The 27185-nt window shown below is 33.1% G+C and overlaps 2 protein-coding genes across 5 annotated transcripts; both read left to right on the top strand.

Annotated features, from left to right (window-relative positions):
• The first annotated feature begins 47 nt into the window (after positions 1–47).
• On the top strand, positions 48–23375 carry LOC105209907 (lipopolysaccharide-induced tumor necrosis factor-alpha factor homolog). 4 transcript variants are annotated; one of them, XM_054233176.1, is made up of 3 exons: positions 48–190; positions 1733–2231; positions 22709–23375. In XM_054233176.1, exons 2-3 carry the CDS (start codon positions 1879–1881, stop codon positions 22809–22811), a joined length of 456 nt encoding a protein of 151 aa, XP_054089151.1. In that variant the 5' UTR covers positions 48–190; positions 1733–1878; the 3' UTR covers positions 22812–23375. The 4 variants fall into 4 exon arrangements, with proteins under 4 accessions (XP_054089151.1, XP_011178867.1, XP_011178871.1 ...); XM_011180565.3 differs by lacking the exons at positions 48–190; positions 1733–2231 and adding an exon at positions 6916–7436; XM_011180569.3 differs by lacking the exons at positions 48–190; positions 1733–2231 and adding an exon at positions 14012–14456.
• Positions 18024–18501, top strand: LOC114803682 (uncharacterized). Its single transcript, XM_029038802.2, has one exon. It carries the CDS (start codon positions 18241–18243, stop codon positions 18499–18501), a length of 261 nt encoding a protein of 86 aa, XP_028894635.1. The 5' UTR covers positions 18024–18240.
• Positions 23376–27185: the final 3810 nt, after the last annotated feature.

Genomic DNA, 27185 nt, shown 5'->3' with positions numbered 1-27185 from the left:
TGCCTAAATTCAAAATTACTGATTTCAACTTACAATAAAACAAGAAGAAGAGTTTCAATACAATGTCGGAGTTCGGGCCCAATCCGAAAAGGATGAGATGTCCGAACTGTGCAGCCAACATAGAGACCGACATAGTGATAGCGCCTAGCATGAGAACACACATCATCGCGCTTATACTCTGCTTTTGTTGGTTAGTTGAGACGCAAAGCTACAATGCGAGCTTTTAATGAAAGAATCGTTTTATAAAATTATTTACATTCGCTTTTGAGAGTTAACTTATTGGCTATGCGACTGTTTTTTTTTTTTTTGTTTAGTTCAGAAAAAAAGTTTCAATGGAGCTTTCAGAAAGCTCAAAATATTACATATTTTAAAAGTTTACTATCAAGTTGAACGGTTTAAATACTAGCAAAAGCTTTTATTTTCTATCAAGCTTTAGAAGAACTTCTTCACACGCACTGTGGGACAAATCTAAACTACGTTCTCTTAAAAAATAACTAAGTCCAAAGTTTCTATCAGCGACAGTAAGAGCATTTGCAATGATTAAATAAGTAATATCAATATTTAACAGTTATTTTAGGTTTTAAATATAGGGTTGTTTCGATCTCTTAGTGATAGCCTATAGTATATATAATTGGTTTATGATAACGAATTTGTATATATAAACTATTTTTTCATATACCTGCTATTTCATGTAAATATTTAAATATTAAATATACGATGGAACCGAATACATATACCGTACATATTGATTTTTTTTTGTAATTTCACCCGAGTCGACCCATCCAACCTCGCAGAGACCTAGAAGAAGGAGTTTGTAGCGTTGAAATTCTTTGCACAGCTGTGGTATTCATAATGCATTTTTCATGCTAAAGGTCATCAGTTTATAGTGATTAATCTTAATTTTGTTTACTGTAATCAGAGGTTTTAAGATGAGCCTTCTGCACCGGAGCCTAGTTCGGAGCTGCCGGTTTCGCCTCTAGGCGTGGATTGGCGTAGGAGTTTCCTCCTCGCAGGTGCAAAGGTTTACCACTTTTACTCGGTCGTCCGAGTCTCGTTCATAGTGAACATAGGATAGGCTATGTTTTCGCATAACCAACCCCATTGGCCCATTTCTGCTGTTAAATGAGGTCCTATGTTCCACCTAGGAACTATGGGAAATATATACATATATATATCGATTAAAACGTCAGATATCTTAGTTTATTTTATCATAAATTAAGTGATCGTATAATCTTGTATATATCGTAACTTGGTGGCGATAATGAGCGAAATCGGTTCAGGGATTACTCTAGCCATCATAATATCATCATTATATAGTATACAACGATTTTCATTATTATAGTGTTCTCATAATAAAATTCTATAAATAAATTGCAATAAAGTGTTCAGTTACACCCGAGCATAAACCTTCAACATCTCCAGAACACTTTCATACATTAATTTTCGGGTAAAATTATAACAACAGATTTGTTCTTTGGGACTTCATGATTATGAACTTTTATTATTCAGAAAGATTTTCTAGTTTAAAGAAAGACAGTGAGAAATACTACCAATACCAATAGCAGAAATGTTAAAAATAGCTAATATAGTTCAGAACAATACAAATACATAGCATATACAATAGGTAATTAAATATATGGCGTACATAGATATAAAACTAAAGAAAACTATTTTAAATTCGTTTGCTGGTAAGTGTTTCAATGTACAAAATGATCTATCAAAATGTTATCAGCGTGTGCCACCAAGAATTAAAAATAAATATTGGCGACAATTCCTTACTGAAAACCAAAATTAGTTGACAGCAAAAAAGGGCAAATAAAAACTAAAAAGCAAAGAACAAACAGCAAACAAAATATAAAAGAAATTCAGTGATAAGAAATGTCAAAAGATAGTCTAAAACAAAATGTGTCAACAAAACGTGCAACAACAACAGCAACTAACAACAACATAGTGCAACCAACAACAACACCGCCCGCCTTCGAAATGTCACCCTCAATGTTAGCGATACCAACGATAAGAGACTCACAAACGCTGTCATCCGCCTACGCACCCTCTTACACCTACCGCCACCCTTTGAGCATGCATATCGTTGGAAGTGTACAAGCGCCACCGGTAGGACCCAACGCTCAAGAGCTCACCTGTCCGCGTTGTCTGCAGCGTGTGTGCACCGTACTCGTTTACGAGCCGACGCATGGCCGTTTTTGTATGAGCATTTGTGCGTTGCTATGCATGTGAGTTTACCGTTACTAAAAAAATATACATACATACAAATATTGGCACCAAATATGTTTAGTGGGTATTTGGGGGATTTAGTCGCTAAATTCTTAGAAAAAAAAGTTGCGCAATTAACTGCGACCGACTCATCGTTTGTTTTCGGCTTTGTCGAAGCGTGAGTAAAATCGTATTTGTTTTGTATTTATCATTTTTGCATAACTCCAACATTGATTGGCTAAGCTCAAGCGGTTCTACGGAGTGTTATCTAATGGGCTTTGTGTTTACAATGACCGACAAAGTACAGTAGGCAATATTTTAAAAGAAATTTTGCAGATATTTCAAAAAATCATATTATCTTTAATTTCTCATTCGAAGTGTAGTGGCTGTTCATGATTATTAACTCTTCATATTCGGTTCTTATCAGAACATAATCTTCAATCAAACCCTTTTTAACTTGTTGGTCACAATAAAATAGTTTAACTTACCTGCTCAATCCCCACTCACTGATCGAAATCGCGTATTCAATAGCATTTCCAAACAAGAAATAGGTCAATACTGAATCTGCTATATCATATTCTGATACATTACAAACTTTTTGATTTTTTTTTTGTTTTAAATCTCTTCCAAAACTATCCAAGAATATGTTTTTAAAATTCCAGAGGCCAATTCGACATATTTTCGAAGCTAGAGCAGTTTTAGTGGCCGAGCGTCCAGCAGGTGCGAATGCTCAGGCAGACTTTAAAGCGCGTTTTCTCGAGTTTTCATTTTCACAAGTGTTAGATAACGGTGCCGGCGATAGCAGAAAGAATATATGTCCGATTAAATTATCTTTTATTTGAACTATTATCTTCTAAAGTAATTGAAGTTGGACAGAAGTATTATTTAAACTACTAGTTTTGCAAATTAAAATCAATTTTTTTTTTAAAGTGATTTTTTTTTTTTCAAACTTCGAAAAAATTTGGAATTTTATAACTTCTTCGGTATTGGTTTTGTTCATAAAGATAAGAAACTTATAAAAATAAAAAAAAAAATTTATTCGACTGTTTCAGACGCATCTCACTACCTCCGTCACCGGCATCGATTTACAAGTGCAGACTCCAGGCACTCCAGAAAAATACTTACAACTTTGAAAAAAATTCAATATTTTTTAATAATAAATATTCTTTTATAAGCCTTAAATATAGTACACTATCGTCTAAAAATTTCGTTTAACGCAATCATTTCCTTCCCTTTCAAAAAAAATTGCTAAAAAAACGCTTCTTTTCAGCTTCTAAAGCAGACTACTGCCTTAAGACTAGTATTCTTGTATTTTTTTACGATATAACAACCACTGAAAACATGCCGTAGTGTGCTCTCCCAGATTCACAGATTTTTCCTTAATTTGCGAGTATGAAAGAAACCACAATATTGGAAACAATTATCTGACGGAATTAGCGTTATTATTACGAGGCTGATTCATAGAAATTAAATATGTATATCCATATATATAATACAATTATATTTATTTATATATTAAAAGTGTCTATATGTATACAAGTAAACTAATTATATGTATGTATGTGATTGGCGTTGCAACCGTTTAGCCGGTTATAGCCGAATCGACGATAGTGCGCCACCTCTCTCTCTCCTTCGCAGTTCGGCGCCAGTTGGAGATCCCAAGTGTAACCAGGTCGCTCTCCACCTGGTCCCTCCAACGGAGTGGAGGCCTTCCCCTTCCTCGGCTTCCTCCGGCGGGTACTGCATCGAACACTTTCAGGGCTGGAGTGTTTTCGTCCATTCGGACAACATGACCTAGCCAGCGTAGCCGCTGTCTTTTTATTCGCTGAACTATGTCAATGTCGTCGTATAACTCGTACAGCTCATCGTTCCATCGTCTGCGGTATTCGCCGTTGCCAATGTTCTGAGGACCATAAATCTTACGCAAAATTTTCCTCTCGAAAACTGCTAGTGTCGTCTCATCTGATGTTGACATCGTCCAAGCTTCTGCACCGTAAAGCAGGACGGGAATGATAAGCGACTTGTAGACCTTGATTTTGGTTCGTCGAGAGAGGACTTTACTGTTCAATTGCCTACTCAGTCCAAAGTAGCACCTGTTGGCAAGAGTTATTCTGCGCTGGATTTCGAGGCTGACATTGTTCGTGTTGTTGATGCTGGTTCCCAGGTATACGAAATTATCTACGACCTCGAAGTTATGACTGTCAACAGTGACGTGGGAGCCAAGACACGAATGCGCCGACTGTTTGTTTGATGACAGGAGATATTTCGTCTTGTCCTCATTCACCTCCAGACCCATTCGCTTCGCCTCCTTATCCATGCGGGAAAAAGCAGAACAAATGGCGCGGTTATTGCTTCCGATGATATCAATATCATCGGCGTACGCCAGGAGCTGTACACTCTTGTAGAAGATTGTACCTTCTCGGTTTAGCTCTGCAGCTCTTATAATTTTTTCCAGCATCAGGTTAAAGAAGTCGCACGATAGTGAGTCACCTTGTCTGAAACCTCGTTTGGTATCGAACGGCTCGGAGAGGTCCTTCCCAATCATGACGGAGCTTTTGGTGTTGCTCAACGTCAACTTACACAGCCGTATTAGTTTTGCGGGGATACCAAATTCAGACATCGCGGCGTAAAGGCAGCTCCTTTTCGTGCTGTCGAAAGCAGCTTTAAAATCGACAAAAAGGTGGTGTGTGTCGATCCTCTTTTCACGGGTCTTCTCCAAGATTTGGCGCATGGTGAATATCTGGTCAGTTGTCGATTTTCCAGGTCTAAAGCCACACTGATAAGGTCCAATCAGTTTGTTGACGGTGGGCTAATTATAAAGTTTGATTAAATATAGTTATTATATACAAAGGCTTTTTGATAAGTCGATAAAAAAGATATTTTCAAAGTGATTCATGAAACTATTGACGTAAATATGTACATTGACAATTCCATTTGATGAGGTGTGTAAGTATTCAGCTCTCCCAGGTATATTTGTCTCCCTTACAAAGATAGATGGGAACCCATAGGAAGTTCAAATTGTTTTCCATTTAAAAGGTTTCTGCGTACCCTGGTGCATTAATAATAATTATTATTATTATTTTAGCGGCCCAAAATACATATGTTTGGTCAAAGGAACCTTTCATCGATTTTTTTGTGGACCTGTGTAATTCGAGTTAATACAATCAACCAGGCACCGAATGACTATCTATAATATTATTATCCTTACAGGCTTTCCAGCTAAGGCGGAAGTTCAAATAACCGCTATTCTAATTTTTATTAGATTGTTAAACAGATCAAAAATTATACTATATTAATGTTGGCTCTGAACTGACTTCCTCTTCTCGACAGACTTCAATGAGAAGTTTCATAACTGACTTAGCTGTTACTTGGTTTAAGAGCTTAGACGGGTTTCAAATTTAAAAAAAAAATCTTTTATCTAATTAAATATTATCATACTTATAACATATTATCCATAAATATCAAATCAATCCGAGTAATATTCTAAAAGATATATCCTTTGGAAGTTCCGCCCATGAGGCCACGTCAGTACGAATGTAAAACTTTAAACGCATTTATCTCAAAACTCAATTTTTCAAGTCGGTTGACACGATATCTCAAAAAGTTATGAGGCGATTTTGTCCAAATTTTGTACACATCTGCGAACAAACATTATGTAGTTAATGAACGAAGTTTTTTTATGTTTTTATTACAATTAGTTTTTTTCGATCCAATATACATATATAAAATAGTCAGTTTCAAATTTCAAATTTTTTCTATTTTCCTTCATTCATTAACTAGATTTACGGCTGGGTTTTCGGAATTGGTACATAAAAATTACAAAACAAAATACCTTTTAAACATGTATCTTTGATACCCTGAATTGTTTAAATGAAATATATGATTGTATATATATGAAAATTGTTAAAGTACCCTTGTTTATAACATCTGAAACCCACATAACCCTTCAATTATTTCTAGCTCAGTCAATAAGTTGGTTATCGTCACACCAGTAGGCAGGTGTTTGATAGTATTGGTCCAGATTATCATGTTAAGATTAATTCGGTCTCAATTTCATTTTAAAATAGAAAATTTTGTCCAATCCACAGTTTTCCTTTCGTTACTTTACAGAAGTCCATAAAATTGGCAAACAAGTTTATACAATAACTAAACGTACAAGCCATCACATTCCTCGTTTTAGTGAAATCTTTCGTGGAGATATCGAGTCTTCTGCGATCTTGCCTGAATAACACTTGCGTTGTGAGAAAGCCCTAGAATTTCTGTTGAATTCGTTGGAGTACTTAGAATTGTTATAAAGTAAGAATTTTATAGCGACAAAATTTCGAAAAGCTTAAAAGCGTCAAAAGCCACTGAGGCTACGTAATTAATACATAGTATAATACAAGTGGATCTTAAAACTGTAACCAAATGCTATCAGTGTTCATATATATACTATATGATATAATTGTTTTTATGTCAATGTATGAATTTTTTATATTTATCTTTGTATTTATGCACAAAGGTATTACCGAACTTAACTGTTTGCAGCCCATAAGTCAACACTGACTACACACTAATTATAAGGTACGAGTAAATAGAGATATACATATATATATATAGGACCAACAATGCTAGAAGTACAAATACATGCATATACATATGTATATGCGGGTGTGTGCGGAGCCACCACAATAAGGTGTAAATTTATTTTCGCTCAGTTCAGTTCAAGTCTGCCAACGAATATAATCGAAACGATCGCGGTGGCGGCAACGCGCTCATATCACTTTTTAACTTTATCAATTTCACACACGTACACACACAGCCAAACGCACATAAAAACGGGATTCTGTGCTTTCAAGTGATTTGACGTGTTAATTTCGTGAATTTTGAACAAAAAATTTATTGCGTTTTACTTTCAACGAGCACTTTCGATTTTTTTCGTGTTTTTACTTTTTATTGTAAATTCTGATAATGGCCTACAACAACAATGGTCAACCACCACCATACTCTGCACAACAGCCAGGTTTTACTCCGGCTGCCTACTATCAACCGCCGCCACAACAAATGCCACCACCACAACAAACATCAACGGTGATTATTACAACAACTAGTCCACCAGTTGGTCCACTTGGCGAAGATCCAACGAGAATACAATGTCCTTCGTGTCATGCTGATGTGCTCACTACCGTTACGTATCAACCGAACACCTGTACGCACATTTGGGCGCTGGTCTTATGCCTATTCATGTATGTAAAATGACAAAAACAAAAACACAAATACTATTTATTTACAATTAAAGTGTGAACTGATCTATTTCTAATGTGTGAGTGTGTGATAATTTTCATTTGAAAAAAAAAAATATTGAAAATGTGTGAAAAAATATTTTGCAGCTGTTTTCTGTTAAGCGTTTAAGAAATCGCTGCCATGAGGCATTTCAGTGCTCACGTATAGTGATCAAAGGCGGAGAAGAGTCTGCGGTGGTAATTCTTAAAATAGCCCCAAACTCAGTGCTCTGATAAGAGAAACACAAACAATATTTTTTAAAAACAAAATTACAAACATACACACACTCATGTATATCTCACATCTCAAATTTTGAAATGACTCTACTCTCCAATAAAATTACAGCCTGAAACTAGAAAAAAATATAATTATAAAATTATACCAACTTATACACGTTTGCACCATGTGAACATTTAAGCATATAGAACTAGTACCGTTTTTTTTTTAATATTGAATTGTTTTTGAAAATATTGCCGAAAAATTATATGAATAAAAAATATTTGAAAACAAGTTCAAATACCGGTCCCACATTCCAGCGTAATAAACAGATGTAATTGAGTGTCTAATTAAAAACACGAATGTTTGAAAATCTTCATTTATTGCTAAATAAACATAAAAAAAGAAATGCAGCTCATTTCAAAATTTACATATAATAAATAATTTACATATATATGCATAAATGATGGGATTAGGTCAGCCTAAAATTAAATAAAATCGTTTTTTTTACGAAAAGTACATCGTAGAATCATAAAAACAATATTCCGTTATCGACTTTTATCGAAAAAAGTTCTCGTCCGTCAGCTCTATACATAAAGTTTTTAGAGCATTTTACTTGAAATTACATTCCTCGAATCGGGTGACGACGGTACTCGCCATATATCCCACATATCCACTTATAATTTTTACAGCAGCTTTCTCCGTAACCCGTTCCCGTATTTATTTCGCATGATATACGCAATCCAAAGGTGATTGAAAAAATTGGCTCTGTAGCCGTCATTTTATATTAAAATATATTTGTAATAAACCCTGGCGGAGAGACACTCGATCGCTTTTTTACTTTCAAGATAAATTGTCATTGTTAACGTTTTTGAGGGCTCTATGCTAAGGCGCTTCAATTTTAGGATATGTTTTATTTTCTCCAAATTACATATCTTGAAAAACTCTACTGTTTATTAAAAAATTGTTTCGAATGTAAATCGTACCGAGAAAACAAGATGAGAGTAGATAAGAGTGTGACAGAGGATGTTTTGAAAAGAATAAGCAATTTGAATATTTGATAAATTTTTCCAACACCTTTTTTTACTGAAAACAAGTAAGGAAAGGCTAAGTTCTGGTGTCACCGAACATTTTATACTCTCACAATTTATTTATTTAATTTTATTAATATAACAAACAATTTGACCCACATGCTCGGCATATATATGGTATAGAGTCCATTGAAAGTTTTAAACCCTAATATTAGTTATGTGAGACTTACTCTATTTACGGTAAAAAATTTGTTAGAATCTTTGAGTTCCTCATATTCGATATACAGGGTCTTGAAAACTTATGGACCGATTTTGGCGATTTTTAGAAGGACGATGCCACTCTCTAAATGCGTTATTTTTGAAAAGTTCTGTAAAGTAAACGATTCAGATCGAATTCAAAATTCTGTCATGGAAGTAGGTTTGGACTCTTTTCACAACATATCGTTGGGAAGCTAGGAAGATATTATAAACTGAATTTCATTGAAATTGGCCGAGTAGTTTCAAAGACATGGCTTTTGACCCATAAGTGGGCGAAACCACGAACATTTATAATTTTGTCTACCATTTTGAATGCAGCTCTTCTGTACTATCTTTTTAATGAAATTTACCGTCCTTTTAATTTAATCTGGTGGTTTTCCTTACTGAATTAAAGCAGTTTTAGTAGTTTTCAACTTACATTTGTATGGGAGGAGGGCGTGGTTATAATCCGATTTCCTCCATTTTTGGACTGTATAAGGTAGTACCTAAAAGAAAAGACTCTAGAATGTTTAGTTGATAGAGCTTTAGTAGTTTACGAGATATATACAAAAAACTAAGTAGGGGCGGAACCCAGGCCCACTTCTCCAAAAAAAATTACATCCACATTCATACTGCGATTCAAATTTTACTTCAATAGCACAATTTATGGCATAATTATAGCTCTTCATATGTTTTCGGTTATTACCATTTTGTGGGCGTGGCAGTGGTCCGATGACGCCCATCTTTGTACTGAAAAAGTTGAGAATTGAGGCAGCAGGCGTTTTTTAAGATGTTTGTCATGCGAGTTGATCTTTAAATCTGTGCAAATTTTGAAAATTTACGAAAATATGAATAATTTCGTACCGCTTACATTTTTACAAATTTTGAAAATAAAATCTGACAAAAAAATTAAAAAACAACAACACAAATATAGTTAGTATATGGATATTATTTATTGTTTAACAAACTGGTTTAAATGCGTATCAGTGCAACTTATAGCCATAAACCGATCCTTTATTGTTAATTTATACAAAAGTCGCGGCTGCGCTGAACGCGGAGAGTTGCTGTTTTTAATAATGAATGCATCCAGTTCTTTATGGATTTTAGAGGTTTATGTAAATGTCATAAATTGTAATTAGCGAGTATTAAATTTTTTTTCGCGAAATGATAATTCTTAGGGTTGGCATACAAAATTTTGAAAAATTTAATTCAATTGAAATTATTGGCAAAAATTTAATATTATCATAATAGTTATGAAGAAGTCTGAATTTCTGCTAATTAATTTTCTTAAAAAATTTTATAACACTTTAGGGTTGCCATCATATTGAGTTTTTATATTTAGTTAAATTATTGACATACATTTATTATTGCCTGATCATCATTGAGACAAAATATTTTAAGAAACCTTTATTTTGAAAAAATTTGAAGACAGTTGCCACCTGATCAAAAAATATAAATTTTCATTCACAACATAGTAAAAAGTTCCATAGTAAATATATTGATAATAAGTTCAAAATTTAATTTATGCATATTTCAATAGTGTTGCCACCTATTACAAGGCTATAAATATATTTACCACTATAAAAATATATTTATTTTCAATTCCCCTTAACTTTCAAGTACCTGCTAATGCAATGCAAATAATTTACTTGCATTGCAAATAAAATCTAGAAATTATGAAATTCAAAGTAATACACAACGTGTTAACCGGTTCGCTCATTTAATTAACTTGTTATGGTTGAACTAATTCGGATTAACTTTGGAAATCGACAATTGCACGGTTGGCCGACAAGCCTGCGCAAATGCATGAGTCATTTGAGCTTTTTACGGCGCGACTCAGTTGTCTTTACGAGGCGAAGACTGACGTGTGCAAGCGACCTGCATTATATACATGCATATGTACGTGCCTACCTGTTTAAGTAGACTGTGAATGAGCCAAAGTTCAATAAACTGACACTATGTACGTAAGATTGTGATGAAATCGAGAGATGAAGTCGATGACGTACATAAATTGACGTCACAAATGCGCTTTTGAAGCGAATGTGAAAACGAGAAAAACAATGCAGATTTGTGAAAAACAAATATTTGTAAACAAACTGAATTACTCACCATTTGCTTTTGTCAGACGATTTAACCGGCATTTGTAGTCAGATACATATACTATATACTCGTATGTATTATTAATCAAAAGACTTGAGTGCTAAGCTAATAGTATAGGAGAAGTAGTCATATTCATATATAGAAAAAATGCAGTATGTTCCTATATACAATTAGTAATTATAGTATTTGTTCAAACTAAGAGTTGTGCTATGCATCTGAAACAAACTTTTGTTATCTTAAGTAAATTAAAATTCTTTGAAACTGAAATTCCATTGAAAATGCAATTTACACCTGCAACATGTACATATTTCCGTATAAATAATTATTTTTATATTTTTTATAAACATTTTTCATGACACCCAAGTAACCGCAGTAATTAATCAGTATATCTGCTTATTCTATAAGTGAAGTACTCGATTCAGTTGCAATCCAGGTATTATTAGTAATATATTTTGTTAAGTAAGTGCCATAAGAACACTCGAATCAGCTAAAATTGTTTCTTCTGAAAATATTGAATAACACTGATAAAATCACAGCCGGGAAATACCTTGTCTTGGATTAATTACAAGGTCTTGAAAGACTTAGGCGATTATTTCAAAATCCTATTTTTATACTCTCGCAACAAGTTGCACAGAGTATTATAGTATTTGTTCACATAACGGTTGTTTGTGTCACCAAGAAATAAAAAAGTTAGATATGGGGTTATATATATATAAATGATCAGAATGACGAGTGGAGTTGAAATCCGGATGTCTGTCCGTCCGTCCGTCTGTCCGAGCAAGCGATAACTTGAGTAAAAATTAAAATATCTTAATGAAACACATATGGCACATGGCACCCTGAGGAGGTTGCTTTCGAAAATGGGCAAAATCGGTCCACTTTACAAAATGGCGGAAACCGAAAACCTATACAGTGTCTTAACTAAGCCATAAATAAAGTTATGAAAATATAATTTGGGAGGTGCACATTTGGATTTGTTTTTGAAAAGGGGGCGTGAACCCGCCCGCAAATAGGTTTCTTGTATATAACTCGCAAACCAATAAAGCTATATAAACCAAACTCTCTGCAGTCGTTTCTTTCAGCCATTTCCTTATACAGTCCAAAAATGAAAGAAATCTGATAATAACCACGCCCACCACCCATACGAAAGTTTGGTTGAAAATTACTAAACGAGGTTTAACTCACTAACGAAAAACGGCAGATACACTAAATTTTACAGAAGAAATAGCAGGAGGAAGCTTCACTCAGATTTGTTTACAAAATGAAAAATGGGCGTGGCATCGTCCACTTATGAGTCAAAAACCATATCTCAGGAACTACTTGACAGATTTCAATGAAAATCGGTATATAATATTTTATTGACACGCTGACAACAGGTTAAAAAATGAGCGAAATCGGTTCACAACCACGACTACTTTCCCTATAACTCAATTTTGAATTCCATCTGAATCCTTCACTTTATAATATATACATTAGGAACCATGAAGATAGCGAAATAAAATTTTACACAAATACTGTATATGATCTGTAGCAACACTTGTGAAAAAATTGTCGAAAACGGACTATAACTTTTCAAGGCCCCAGATATCGAACATGTAGAACTCAGGGACTAAGGTTAAATTTTGACCGAAAATATGGGTAAATCTCTGAGATAATTTAATGTAATTCAGAGGAAATTGTTTTCTTCCAATAGTGTGTCTCTGTTCCAAAAATTATTAAAATCGGGTCATAACGTCTCCTAGCTCCCATATACATAATCATAGGTTTTTCGAAAATATCACCTCCTAGCTCCCAACCTAATTATAGGTTTTTCAAAAATTCGTTGGGCTTTATTGCGCATATATGTATTGGTTAATATGTGATATATCTTAGCAAAATTAAATGAGCGTATAGTATTGGATATAGTGTACCTTGCTGGTGAAATTGAATGAAATCGGTTCAGGAATTACCACAGCCCTCATATCTATATATGACGATTTTCGTTATTCTATTAAACTTTATGCCGAATTTATGGGTAAATTTGTGCATTATCTTAATAAAATATCTTCAATAAATTGCGAGAGTATAAAATGTTCGGTTGCACCCGAACTTAGCCTTTCCTTACTTGTTTTATTTATTTATGTTTTTTAAGTATATAATGCGTATTTTTTTAATTTTACATTTTTTTATGTCACTCTAATATAAACTCTTTTCACAAAAATAGTCGATTTTCGAGATAAATTTTTAACAAGCTACACCCCATTGACAGGAACTTGTAATCACTTGATTCCACGTCCAGACTATAAGATAGATGCATAAGAAACTCCCAACCAAGCCACGGGGACGGCTTTTAACGAGTCACTATCGATGTATGCGGCCTGTCACTGTCCTGATGGATGATGTCCTGATGATCGTAGATGACTCCATCTTAATTCCACCAAAAAAAATAGTAAACATAGTGATGTATAGTATTTGATTTCACTTTACTATCTTAACTTATTGCTCATCCTGAGCTAATTCACTGTTTTTCCAGTCCTCAACTTATCAAATTAACCAATTTTTTTAAACTTTATTGTTTGTTTGAAGATTTGTCCTTCTCTAGATAATTCCAAAATTCATATAGTTTTTTCCATAAATTTCTAACTTCTGGTCACCTTACACTACATTTATCTCAAACGTGCCAGATGTTTCCATATCCTTGCTGCATTGCGTTGCAGAAACGCCACTAAAACCACCCCAAAGACCAATATATTATGCTTCCATGCAATGCATCTCACAAAACAAAAACAACATTACATACATACCTACATACAATAGACGTATGGAATAGGCAAGCGCTGAGCGCGCACATCTCCAGATACCTTACGGAAAACGACAGCGAAACTCACCACAAATGAGCTGCCAAAGCGAATGAGTCAGACAAATAAAAACTCTACGCTGCACTGTATTGTTAGTTTACCTTCAGTTTTTGACGCGCAGCAACGTGAGAAAGCCGCAAAGCGAGTTTACTAAAACGAATTAGTATACTAAGAAAAAAGTTCGAGTGCAAAAGTTCAAAAAAACAAACAAAACGCCAGTGCAAAGTACAAACAAGAAATTTGGTTTTCTTTGAAGAAACACCACAAAGCGTCCAGTTAGTTCCTCACACATACAAAAAAACATATAAATAATGTCATATCCACAAGCTCCGCCACCGTCATACTCACAGGCCGTGCCAGGTTACTATCCGCCTCAAGGTGCTGCCGCTCCAGCCACAGCGACCACAGTGGTCATACACACTACAGCACCGACTTTTACGCCCATATCTAATGAGCCGGCGACAATAACTTGTCCCTCCTGCCATGCTATGGTGCGCACCACTGTCATCCGTCAGCCCAGCACGTCCACACATCTCTGGGCGCTGATACTCTGTCTTTTCGTGTAAGTTTTGAATTAATATAACCGAAGAGGGTGTAAAAAATGCTTATTACTGCGTAAACAATAGTATTTGCTTACGAAAACTAAACTTTTCTCTACGAAGCTGGCACATATGTTTTTAGTATAAACAAATAATTTCGTTGTTTTTGCTTTTTCTCGGCCTATTTACTGCGTCGTCAGCGTTGTGTATGCTCATAAATACAGCTAAAAGTCTGAAGTTAATTCACCACACACACGGAATCATAGTGAGAGATGAGAGATGCATTTATTTTGTCAGTGAGCATTAACGGAGGCAATTTATGCTCATAATCGCTAAAGTGTTCGGCATTAACAACAAGCACATGAGCTACTTAATCTATAAACTTAGGACTTAAATTTGTGAGAATAAATAACACGACATTTCATTCAAATTAGAAAATAATAGGTAACACTCATTTAAAAATTTCCTCAAAACAAACATCTTAAAAATGTCCCTAAGCAACAAAAAATCTTATTTTGGTTAATAAAGTAACTCTCACAAATTTTGGTTTTGACTTCTGAGCTTATGGTGACTGAATTTCTTAAAACATATTAAAAAAAACCGAAAATATCTAATATTTTTTCTCAAATAATTAACCAAAATGTTACTACTTTAGCTCCAACATTTAACGTTCCAAGCTATTTTTTCGCTCTAAAGTTTGTTTATAAATTTCAGCTCCATTCTCAATTCGTATTTCAGAGTTAAGTAATATCTCAATAAGTGGTTTAGTCGAAAATTTAAACACGTTTCGGTTCTGTAATGATCTACAATATGTGCCTGAAACCTAGTACGTGAAATTCGGTGTTGCATACGTTTTGTATTACTAAAATATTTATAGCCGGCTTCGATTCAACTACCTGTTCGCTATATTTAACCGCTTATCTCTTGTGAAACAGTTAAATCAACAACATTGTTTCTCAGATGAGTTCAACCTCTCATTCAATATGTCAGTCTATTGCTTTTATACTAGTTGTTCGTTCGATTTGCTACCCACGAATCGCCATAATTGTTTCACCGAATACCGCCAACTTATCACTTAGAACTACTTTTGTTTCGTTCTTTATCAGTAATGTTTCCACTCTGAGAAATAATTTTCAATCCTTCATTCAAGATCTCATATTCCAATTCACGAGTAACCTTCCATTCTTATAGTAATCTTTTGAAAAATTATTAATAATGAAAACTCAATTTATTCTTAGAATTATACATATTATACGTACTGTAAAAATTTTTCAAAACTACTCTGTAAAATTTTCAAATATGTATATAATTTATATCATCAGACAATTTTTCGTATGTAATTAAAATATTTATAATAATTTTTCCTTAACTGACTTGAAATCGACTCATAGAGATTTATAAAAATTTATAAAAGGTTATGAATCCAAATAATTAAAATTAGAGGAAGAAGGTGAACAAGTATGAATTAAATCCATATTATTTATTTCTCTTTTTTGATATGGAATATATGAAAATTTAAATCATCTCGGTTTGGTTATAGCGTACAAAACGCGTACTTTTGTAACACGTACACCACTCAGCTTCTGAGTGTGGTGAACTTCTCGTTTGTCGCCGTTTGCTATTCGTTATCAACGATTGTAAAACAGATAAATTATTTCAACAACATTTTGCTAATATAAACAAAAAACACTTAACTGGAGGTAGAGTTCTATATAGATTCTAGAATTTCTTAGCGCTAAAATGAAAACAACGATTGAGGCACATACATTCATATGGTTATATAGAAGTGTGTGTGTATACAAGTGCTTTAGCAATTACTGAAGCCAAAGTAAAGCACAAACTTTTATATTTCCATAATACTAGGGATGCCCACATATTTTGTGAGATTTATCCATTTATATAATATTTTCATAAAAGATTTTGTCTAATCTCTTTCAAATAGAGTTGCCAACACTTTTCTTAGACAATTGATTAAGTTTTTATGCCAATACTTTCAAATTATTAAAGTTTAATCTTCTAAATTATGTTAGAGAATTCCACTAAAAAATTATAACCTCAATTTTCTTCATAAATTTTTTATCAGAGAAGCCATAAGTAATATTTCAACATAAATATCGATAAAAAAAATCGGTGTGGTGCTTAAAAGCTCCCATATATCAACTTTTTACTTTCTAACCGTTACTAAAAGCTTGCTATTGTACGATTTTTTCTGAGAACAAGTTTCATATTTAATATTTATTATTAATGGCTGCGGTTTATCACCTCGTTATCTTACTAGTTATCATTACAATGCGCCTAATTGTATACTACGCGTTTATTCTTTCATTTGTTGTTTTTCTATTGACGGTAATAAAACGTTGCCTACATTTAGGGTGACATAGAGCGTAGGAGATAGTAGCGTAGCAAGATAGTCCTAGCGTGGTGAGATAGGAACGTAGCAAGCACTGGCAGAATAGACGTTCAGAAAATATGCATTGAATAAATTTTCTTCGAAAATATATAAATCTGATATTAAATATCTTTATCTTGTTAAAAAATCGGTCTTATGCTATATTTATGACTGTGAGTGTCTGTAAGTTATCCGGAAATTAATTCAAATTTGTTTTGGCAGCTGGTTTTTGGTTTTCTGAAAATAAAAAGTCAACAATTTGTGTTTTACATACTTCTCATTTTCATTGATTTGAAAATTGTTTTGTATTTTGTTTTTAGTTTTTATAAAAAATAAAATTTGTATGCAGATTTTTTGAGAAACGTAAAGATGAGTTAAATTTAACCAATTCACCAGTATTCTGTGCAAATTTCCGGTGAATACGATAGTCCACTAAATTGCTAGGCTCAGGTCAAAATGAGCCACCATACAGCCCACTTGGTAGTAACAACGCCGCTTTCTACGCCAATGACCTGTCCCAGTTGTGGTGAAGCCATTTGTACAATAGTTGAATATAATCCAAGTATTAAGACTCATATTATTGGTTTTTTGCTGTGTGTTATGCTGTGAGTATGAGTGTGTTCTTTTGTGAGATTGAAAAGGTTTATTGGGGATAAGGGATTTGGTGTGGACCACTGAATTCATTTTGAAACAATGTTTCGAAATAGGATTTTAAGAGAGAGAATAAGGAATGTTTATAAGGAACTTCAAGCAAGTTAAAATGTTTTTTTACAGTTATTTTTAAAATGAGATGAGACATTTTAACACAGTTATTTATAAATTAGGAGCAACACTGCAGTCACTACAGCTATATGTATGTGAGATTCATTGAAAATGAGTATGAGTCATCAAGCAGAAAAATATAAACTTTTTCTGCTGATAATTTAGCTTCTAACGACCCTCTAAACAATCCAATATTTACTTTTCCGCGCACACCACCGAGAAAGCTCGATTGAATAACTATATTTAACTCACTAACACAGCGTTTATTCAGCTTGTAGCTTACATTTTTGTTTATAAAAGAGAAGTGAAGCTAAAGCTCCAGTCGTTTCATTCACCGAACTTCAAAAACAAACAAAAATGGACCAATTGTGACGGTTTATTAGAGCTCCCAATTTGCGATCATACGCTGACGTCGGCAAAATTTATAAATCATGAAACAATGCATACTTGGCTGCGATAAGAACACTCCGCCGTATTATACAACGGTATATAAACATTTATCGCATCAAGTGTAGTTTGAAACAAGCGAATTCGTTTCAGTTCACCTTCGTCGGTGGCGTCGTTCGCATATACGAAATCGGTAGAGCGCGTTAAAAAATAAAGTTACGATATAGTAGTGGAGAGTTTTCTGAACAATTTCTTTAAGTTGATTTAAAATGTCGAACAACGGCCAACCACCGCCATACTCTCAACCTGGCTACACGCCGGCTCAATACTATCAGCCGCCGCCACCGCAAATGTCGCAGCCACCGCACACCGTGATCATACAGACGACACACACTTCCGCTGTGCCGGTCAGCAATTCGCCGACGCGCATCACTTGTCCCTCTTGCCACGCCCAGGTTTTGACCACCGTTAAGCATCAGGCGACGGGCCGCACTCATTGCTGGGCGTTGCTACTGTGTCTCTGTGTGTAAGTTCAAGTGTCATTACTATTAGTAATTACAACACAAAAAAAACATTTTTTAAACTAATTTTGACATATTTGAAGAAATAATGGTTAAAATTTTTTGTTCTATAAAATTTATTATAACTTCTGCTTTGAACAACTCCGTCGTAGATTATGTGATTAAAGTGAAAATCATTTATAGCTCACTTTTATAGCGTTCTTATCGGATGTAAAAGCTTATCAAATGTTGATAAATATTAGCTGAAGTACACCTGCTCGTCTGTTTTTTATATACTAGTTGTGAATGTAAAGAGTGAGATATGCAACAAACACGAAGATTCGGACGCTAATTAACGTTAAATAGCATTGAACTGAAAGACGCTTTTCAAAAGCTTTGAAACAGCAAATATTTTTGAAAAGGGTTGCCAAGTTTTAAAGGGAAAACTATTTCAAATTGCAAAGACATTTTATGGTGCACAATGATTACAAAATGAGAAGAGAGGGTTGCCACCTATCTTAAAATTGTAACTCGAACAAGTATATTTATAAATAATCGAGCATTTTATACTTGCGCAATTTATTTATTTAATTTTATTAAGACAACACACAATTTATTCCAAATATTTGCTATAAAGGCCACTAGAATAACGAAAATCATTATATACAATACATGAGAGCTGGGGTGATTCTTGGATCGAATTCAACTCCTTTATTAACTCAGTTTAACCATTTTTTTTTATAAGGGAAACATATCTTCGAATATGTTCTAAAAAAACTGACTCGATAAGTGACGCTCTTTTCTAATCAGTTGCCTAATTAAGATAACGTAGTACAAGTAGGAAGTTTTCTGATTAGGAATGATGATGTCAACACTGTAATTCCCCCTCTTTTTTTGGACTGTGACTAAATTTATTATATTGTCTAAAAAGGACATGAATAAAGAAAGTGTAGCAGAAGTAAGAATTTTTAAAAAATATTATAACTGTTTTTAGTCAAAAATATATAGTATTTTAAGAGAAATCACAGTGGATTACCGTATATATGTTTGTAAGAAAATACATCATTAGATGTACATGGAAAATTAATTTTCTAACATATGAGTCAACTTCGCTGTTTGAATTCCTGCTCATTTTAACTAAAAAATCGATTTAATACTAATGCTTCTAAATAAGTACAAATAAATAAATTTTACTATCAAATTTATTTTCCCCAAATTTACAACTAGTATTATACTAATGTTGTAAGCCCACGAAAATCCCTGGTGTTTTTCTATAGCCGAAAACATCGTCTATTTATAACCCCAATACCAAAAAAAAAAATACAATAATAATCCACTTTTTAATGAAAAAGCTGGAGTATCGGTAAAGGTTAACACGATAAGATTATCAGAAAATCTACGATAGGAGCTGTCATAAAATTGCAACACTGTTTGGTAAAAAAAATACAAAACATTAAAGAGTGAGCGAAGCAGCAAACAATTGCCGATGATTTTAACCAATAGTCAAATGGGCCAAAAGATAACAAAAATCCCCGCTTCATAGCCAACACGTAAATGTAGAATACAAAAAGTAGAGCACTTGTTGGAGATAATACAATATTCCAAGAAAATGATATGATAATAAATAAAAATTGTAAATAAACTGACTACATATGAAGAGGAGCCAGCATTAAAGAGTTCATTACAGTCAAATTGTGTCCATAGGCATACTCGCAGCGCGTTTAGTGTTTAATAATCGAAATAAACGAAATTTAATTTACAATTTCAACACGTTAAAGTGTTAAAAGTTTTTAGTTGCGCTACTAATTTAACCTACAAAAACGCATACGCCATGTCAGATTTCAGCAAGAATCCTCCGGCATATGCACAACCTGGCTATACGCCTGCGCAAACATATCAACCGCCACCAACCACCGAAACAGTGATCATACAAACAACGAATCCACCATTCGTGGCCGTTAGCAATGAGCCGACACGCCTCACTTGTCCTTCCTGCCACGCCCAAGTGTTGACCAACGTTACCCATCAGGCGACGAGCCGTACACATTGCTGGGCTTTGGTGCTGTGCCTCTTATTGTGAGTTTAAAGTTTGATTTTTTTTTTTCAACTTATTAGTGAATTCGCCGGATGCATGTGGATTCTGGAAATTTATACGGTTTTGTTATATTTGACTGATAAAAATAAGCGCCGCAAGTCGGTTTTTTTTAGGTTTTAGACAATTTAATCAGCGGTACTAAGAACCTTTGAAGGCCATGCCAAAGTTATTATAAACTTTAAAGTCATTCTAACGGAATTTTTAATGAGTAAATGATTGAGTTTCGTAAAGAAGTGTTGCATATAATACAAATTTGTGTTATTGTTGATGTTCCTAGAATTTCAGTTCCCAAATCAGTTAAGTACGCTTAACTTTTATAATATAAAACAATTTTGCACTTGAAAAGTATAACATACCAATGTTTTTTTCAACATTTCCAACGTTTTGGTAGAAGAAATTTCCTTTGAAACACAAAATTTCACACTTTTTCAAAAAAAAATTTCACAATTTTCGGGTACTTATCTGACAGAATATAGATCTTAATAATCATGGAGTGTTATAAACAAGATTCTACGTGAATGATATATATTAAGAATTTATATATATATATATGTACATATATCATATATAGAATCTACATCTATTCTGTCCTGCTACCATCTCATCTATGAATTAAAATTTAATACAAGATATCTGTTGCCTACATCTAGGCGCACAATTCTTTTTTTTTGAAACGCACACCAAATAGAGCGATCGTTTCTCGTAATTCTTTGCAATCTATTAATAAAATTTTGTCAAATTTTTCTAGAGAAAATATACGTCTTTCGTCAATAGCCTACCATAAAATTGTTGTCAATTACTTGTAATGATAAAATACTTTCTGAAAACCTAACACGATAGATAACACATATAAACTTTCAGGAAATATTAATCATTTAGTTCATATTTTTATTATTGTTACTCTTATGGCGTAATATGTACTCACATAATATATTAGGTTATATGTACCTATTCACCTGATAACAGAATTTCTTGTTATTTCAGTGACTCATAACATACGCAACAATAATGAAGTACATATGTACCGACATGGCATATGTATAAGGTTTTATGGCTCTTGTTAAACAAAGTCTTTTCAGATTACATACCAGACGTCTATATAAATACATATATATCATACGTACATATTATCAAAATATTTGCACAAATTTAATATGGAGAAGAAATAAAAAAGTTAATCACTTAGCTTTTGTTGTTGCAGTCGCTTAAAAGTTAAGCAGGAATGTGAAATATTTTTCTACTAAAAAATATAATTTTTGTATACTTGAAAAAGCACAGAGAGAAGCACAAACATTCAATATTTAGTATATAAAATACAGAAGTGACTCAGAAGCTTATAAATTATATATATATATATATATATATAATTAATATATAGGATGCAATTAGGATCTTTAGAATATAATTGAGATCAATTAGTTGAAAAATGTTAGAACTGACTTATTGAAACATCATAATTTTGTCTTAACCAACATTCTGGGTCCATTTGAATCAAAAATTTGCTTAATAACTTAGTAAATGTTTGAAAATTCCAAGTCTCTTTTTATAGCCTCTCGGGTTATATCCATAGTTCATGCTCGAACAAAATTAAACTGGTCATTAAATCTAAAAAGATCAGAAGTGCCACTAGTCACATGTTCGAAAACGCCTAATGACGAACTCAATTTAATAGGATCTCGAAATAGTATATAATATATGGTTAGAGGCTGCATTTGCTACGACTTTTAGCCTCTTACAGAGAACTTATATAACAGCCTCATTATTAATTGAATCGAGTTACTTTATACAAAAATGTTCATGGATGTATGTTTACAATATATGAAATTATAAACTAAATGAGGTGAAGGTGACTGTGTTCAGATGAAGATCGGCTTGAAGATCTAATGTATTCGTGCTGTTTAATTGCGCACGGTTACGTCTCATGGACACTGAAACTTTTGGTCTTTGCTTGATTAATGTTTATCTTATTGAAAATTAGGTATACTGAACGGTCACTGACAAAGGTATATTCTTCAGATTTATGATACGCTTAACTCTCCACATATGAAGGTTTTGAACTATCTTTAGGGGTATCATAAGTTTATTATAATTAATAATTCGATTTCAACTAATTATTCATTATATTTTTCCTCTATCTTCCAGTTGCTGGCCTTGCGTGTGTGTACCCTACTGCATGGACTCCTGCCAGAATGCGAATCACTATTGTCCCAATTGCAATGCATACATTGGCACATACGCAAACTAACTGTATAAATCAACCAAAGCGCAGAAACCCCCAAACTAAAGTAAAACCAAACACAAATGAAGCCGCCTATTTTCCAAAAAATAAAACCAAAGCGTCGAAGCGACAAAAAATAACTGTTTTTCTTGAATCAACGAATGAAGCGATAAGAAGCCACTAAAGTGTTTGGATGCAAATAAATGGAGCATAATTGATAAATAAACGCGTTTACTTAAATATTTTTACTGTAATAAATATATAAATATATATACTTACAATACATATGTACATGCAACATGTATCTGTATTTGTGTTGTAGAAAAAAGTGGTGAGAATGAAATTTCTGAATTAAATTTTGAACTAAAATTGCTAATGTAAAGAGTTGCATTATATTCCAGATTTCTATGCTATAGTATTTTCATAAGATAATGTAAAAAATTGTACTTTATAAAGAGTAATAAATATACACACACAAACATACATACTTTGTTAACGACGATGAAAAGCATTTAATGAGAAATATATATAGTACTATATGCACGTACACATGCACATGTGTGTGTGTATGTGATATACGGAAAAAATAAAGGTTGCCAGAGTTTTTTATATTTCTTTTCAGTGTTTATTAACACGTAAGTACGATCACAAAAAACCGTTTGGAACATACTTTCGGAATATAAAATAGAATTTTAGTCACTGGAAGTTTGGCGTTAGCGACATTTATCGATAATAAATCTCAATCGACATTTATCGATAATAAATCTCAATTTAAAACCCCAATTTGAAACGAGTATAGAAACGACATAGAAACAGTCCTTTGTCGTTGCTATAATTGGGAGCGACATAGAAACGATTTCAATTCAATTTTTCTGGATGGATATTTCCAAAAAACTAGATCCATTCAAATCGCCATCTCTCGTCGGAAATGGTTGGCATTAATAAAACTGCATTTTTATAACTAGGCTTTATTTAAGATAACGAAAAATTGGTACACAACAAGTCCGAAACTAGAGCAACAAGAGGAGGAGTTAATAAACAAATACGACTTTTTCCACCATGTAGAGTAGTCGGAAACGAGGAGCATGGGACGCAGGAAGTATCACATATTCTAGAAGAAGGTTTGGAGGACGCAGATGTCACCACTACTTCTTTTGGTATACACGCCAGCACTCATATACCCATGATTTAATTATAAAAGGTTTGATAAGTAAACAGCGGAACAAACGGAATAATTGTTTGATAAAATGACATGCTTTAATAAAAAAATATTTTAACCGCTTCGATATTATTCTTATTCAATGCATTTGAAAAAATTTAAAAAATGTACGATTGCAGAAAAACTAATCTATAGTCCAAAGAAATTCCAGTCGATGGTCCAGGATGGACTGTGACAGCGAGTTAATTTCAAATAGAAGGCAGAAAACTGATGAATACAATTATAAGAAAATTAAAAGGGCATATTATAGCAAGAACTTGTTTGAAAGTAGTTTTTGTAGGAGATGACTAGTATAGTTAAATAGGCCCAAGTCAACCTTAATGCTTGATATTTAACTACGGACTTTCCAATTGTACTTCTTTGTTTTCACAATTGTTTATTTCACAGAAGGAAATTGGGACTATATCCTTAACTGTGGCTCTTTTTGTAACTCTCTCGATGAAAGATTATAATCAACGTTATTTTTCCATTGTTAGAATCTTCCTAGCGCTTCAATTGAAGCGAAAGCATAATATGTAGATCAACTTCTGCCAGACTAATCTGTTCGTAGGTGTCTGATGATTTATTACAAAGTTTTAATACTAATTTCCGAAAATAAAATTAAATGTTTGTTTCGTGGAGAACAATTTTAAACATTCGATTCTCTATGACTTAATATTAAATAGATAGTAACTCTCTGCTCTGGACGTGACTTACCTATACAAAATATAAAAATTCAAACCATTATTACAAGAAAATTGAACATATTATCATATTGTTTTCTCGTAGAAATGCTTTAAAGATATGTCTCATTATATAAGAAAAAAGATTTTATTGGAAAAAGAGCGCCTTAAAGTATATTATATCAACTATGTAAAGAAATTTCGATAATTTTTCTTTACCGTTACGATATACTTCAAGAATACGACTTTAGGAACGAAAAGACGATAAGTACAACAAAAAATCTAAAAAAAATTGGCATCTTTATCCCGATTATGAATAGTATTAATACACACGATGAGATATTGTTCGTATATTACCTAGGTTAGGTTGGGTTAGGTTATTAGGTTGATTCAATGGATTTCACAGCTAAATAGACAGCTAAAATCCTCAGCCCTTTGCGATGCCGCCAACTTCTAAATATGGATACCACAGAGCTTCAAGGCGGTTTGAACCTAGATACTTAGATATACATACTAAAGGTGTTACAGAACCATTTGCATAGATTAAAGGATCTTACGAAAAGAATACGATGAAGACATAAGTAGATTTTCGATACTATCAACCACTAAACATTTATTCGCAGTAAGCTTACATTACACAAGGCAACATCACGTAACCGAACTTACTCATAGGAAAGCTATTTGTTTTCATCTTCAAAAGTAATACGAGATAAGTTTCGAAAACAAACTTCTATTTTATTGGCAGTACCTAAAATGCCACTTAATCGATCAAATGATATAAGCCATGTATGTTGATAAACCCCAATAATTTTCTTATTGTATTTTCGTGAAATTTAGTGAAATTTTATAATTAAACAAATTCTAAATAGATTGAAATTAGCAAAAAGAAAATTGGAAGGTTAAAAAGATACAAAAATTTTAACTGAGTGCATAAAAATAAATAAATAACAAAGAAAGGAAGGGCTAAGTCCGGGTGTAACCGAACATTTTAAACTCTCGCAATTTATTTATTTAACTTTATTTATATTAATAATACACAATTTGACCCACATATTCGTCATATATAGTGCATGAAGTCCATTGAAAGTTGGAAACCATAATATTAGGTTAGAAGCACCGACGTCCTCGTGTTCGATATATGGGGCCTTAAAAACCTATGGTCCGACTTCGGCGATTTTTAGAATGGGGCTGCCACACTATAAACATAGTATTTGTGCAAAGCTCTGCATCGATATCTTCACTAGTGCTTACTTTATATATTGTAAAGTAAACGATTCAGATAGTCTTCAATGTTCTGGTATATAGGAAGTAGGTGTGGTTGTAAAGCGATTTGGCCTATTTTCACAACATATCATTGGGATGTAAGGAAACTATTACAAACCAAGTTTCATTGAAATCGATCGAGTAGTTCCTGAGAAATGGTTTTTGACCCATAAGTGCGTCAAAGTCAAATTATGGAGAATACTAAGATATGCGGGCTTAAGTTGTTCAAATTAAGCATTTTAATTTTATTTGGTTATTGTTATTATATAATATTATTTGAGAAAATAAGTCGTTAAAATATCGGTTGATATTTATGCAAAGTAAGTGAGTAATAAAATCTTCAAATTTGTTAGTTCTAGTCAAATCTTGTCGGGTTTAGACTATTCTAGTCAAGAAATGATGACTAGTGTAGCAAAGAGCAAGCATGATTTAAGTGCTACTATTTGTACTAACCTTTATCTGCCTTTCTTTATCTATTTATCAGCATTATGCATTTTTTTCTTCTAAAAATTATTCTTATCAAAAACATCCTCTGTCACACTCTTATCTACTCTCATCTTGTTTTCTCGGTACGATTTACACTCGAAACAATTTTTTAATAAACAGTACAGCTTTCCAAGATATGTAATTTGGAGAAAATAAACATATCCTAAAATTGAAGCGCCTTAGCAAGGAGTCCTCAAAAAGATTAACAATGACAATTTATCTTGAAAGTAAAAAAGCGATCGAGTGTCTCTCCACCAGCGTTTATTACAAATATATTTTGATATAAAATGACGACTACAGGGCCATTTTTTTTTAATCACCTTTGGATTGTGTATATCATGCGAAATTTTTGTGTATATTTAACAATAAAATAAAGAAATTTTAAATAGATAAAGATTTTTTAAAATTCGTGTTTTTGATTAGACACTCCATTACATTTGTTTATTACGCTGGAATGCGAGCCCGGTATTTGGACCTGTTTTTAAATATTTTTAATGCATATTATTTTCTGCAATATTTAAAAAAATTAAATTAAAACAAGTAAGGAAAGGCTAAGTTCGGGTGCAACCGAACATTTTATACTCTCACAATTTATTGCTATATATTTATTAAGATAACACACAATTCATACATTCGGTACAAAGTCCAATAGAAAAACGAAAATCATCATATACGGTATATACGCTGAAGTAATTCCTGAGCCGATAAAACTCAATATCATCACCAACATACATTATATCAAAGATTATACACAACTAATTGTGGAATTTT

Source organism: Zeugodacus cucurbitae, chromosome 6 (assembly GCF_028554725.1).
Source record: "Zeugodacus cucurbitae isolate PBARC_wt_2022May chromosome 6, idZeuCucr1.2, whole genome shotgun sequence".
Taxonomy (NCBI): Eukaryota; Metazoa; Arthropoda; class Insecta; order Diptera; family Tephritidae; genus Zeugodacus; species Zeugodacus cucurbitae.
The sequence above is the reverse complement of the archived record's forward strand: the minus strand, read 5'-3'. Positions and strand labels throughout refer to the sequence as shown.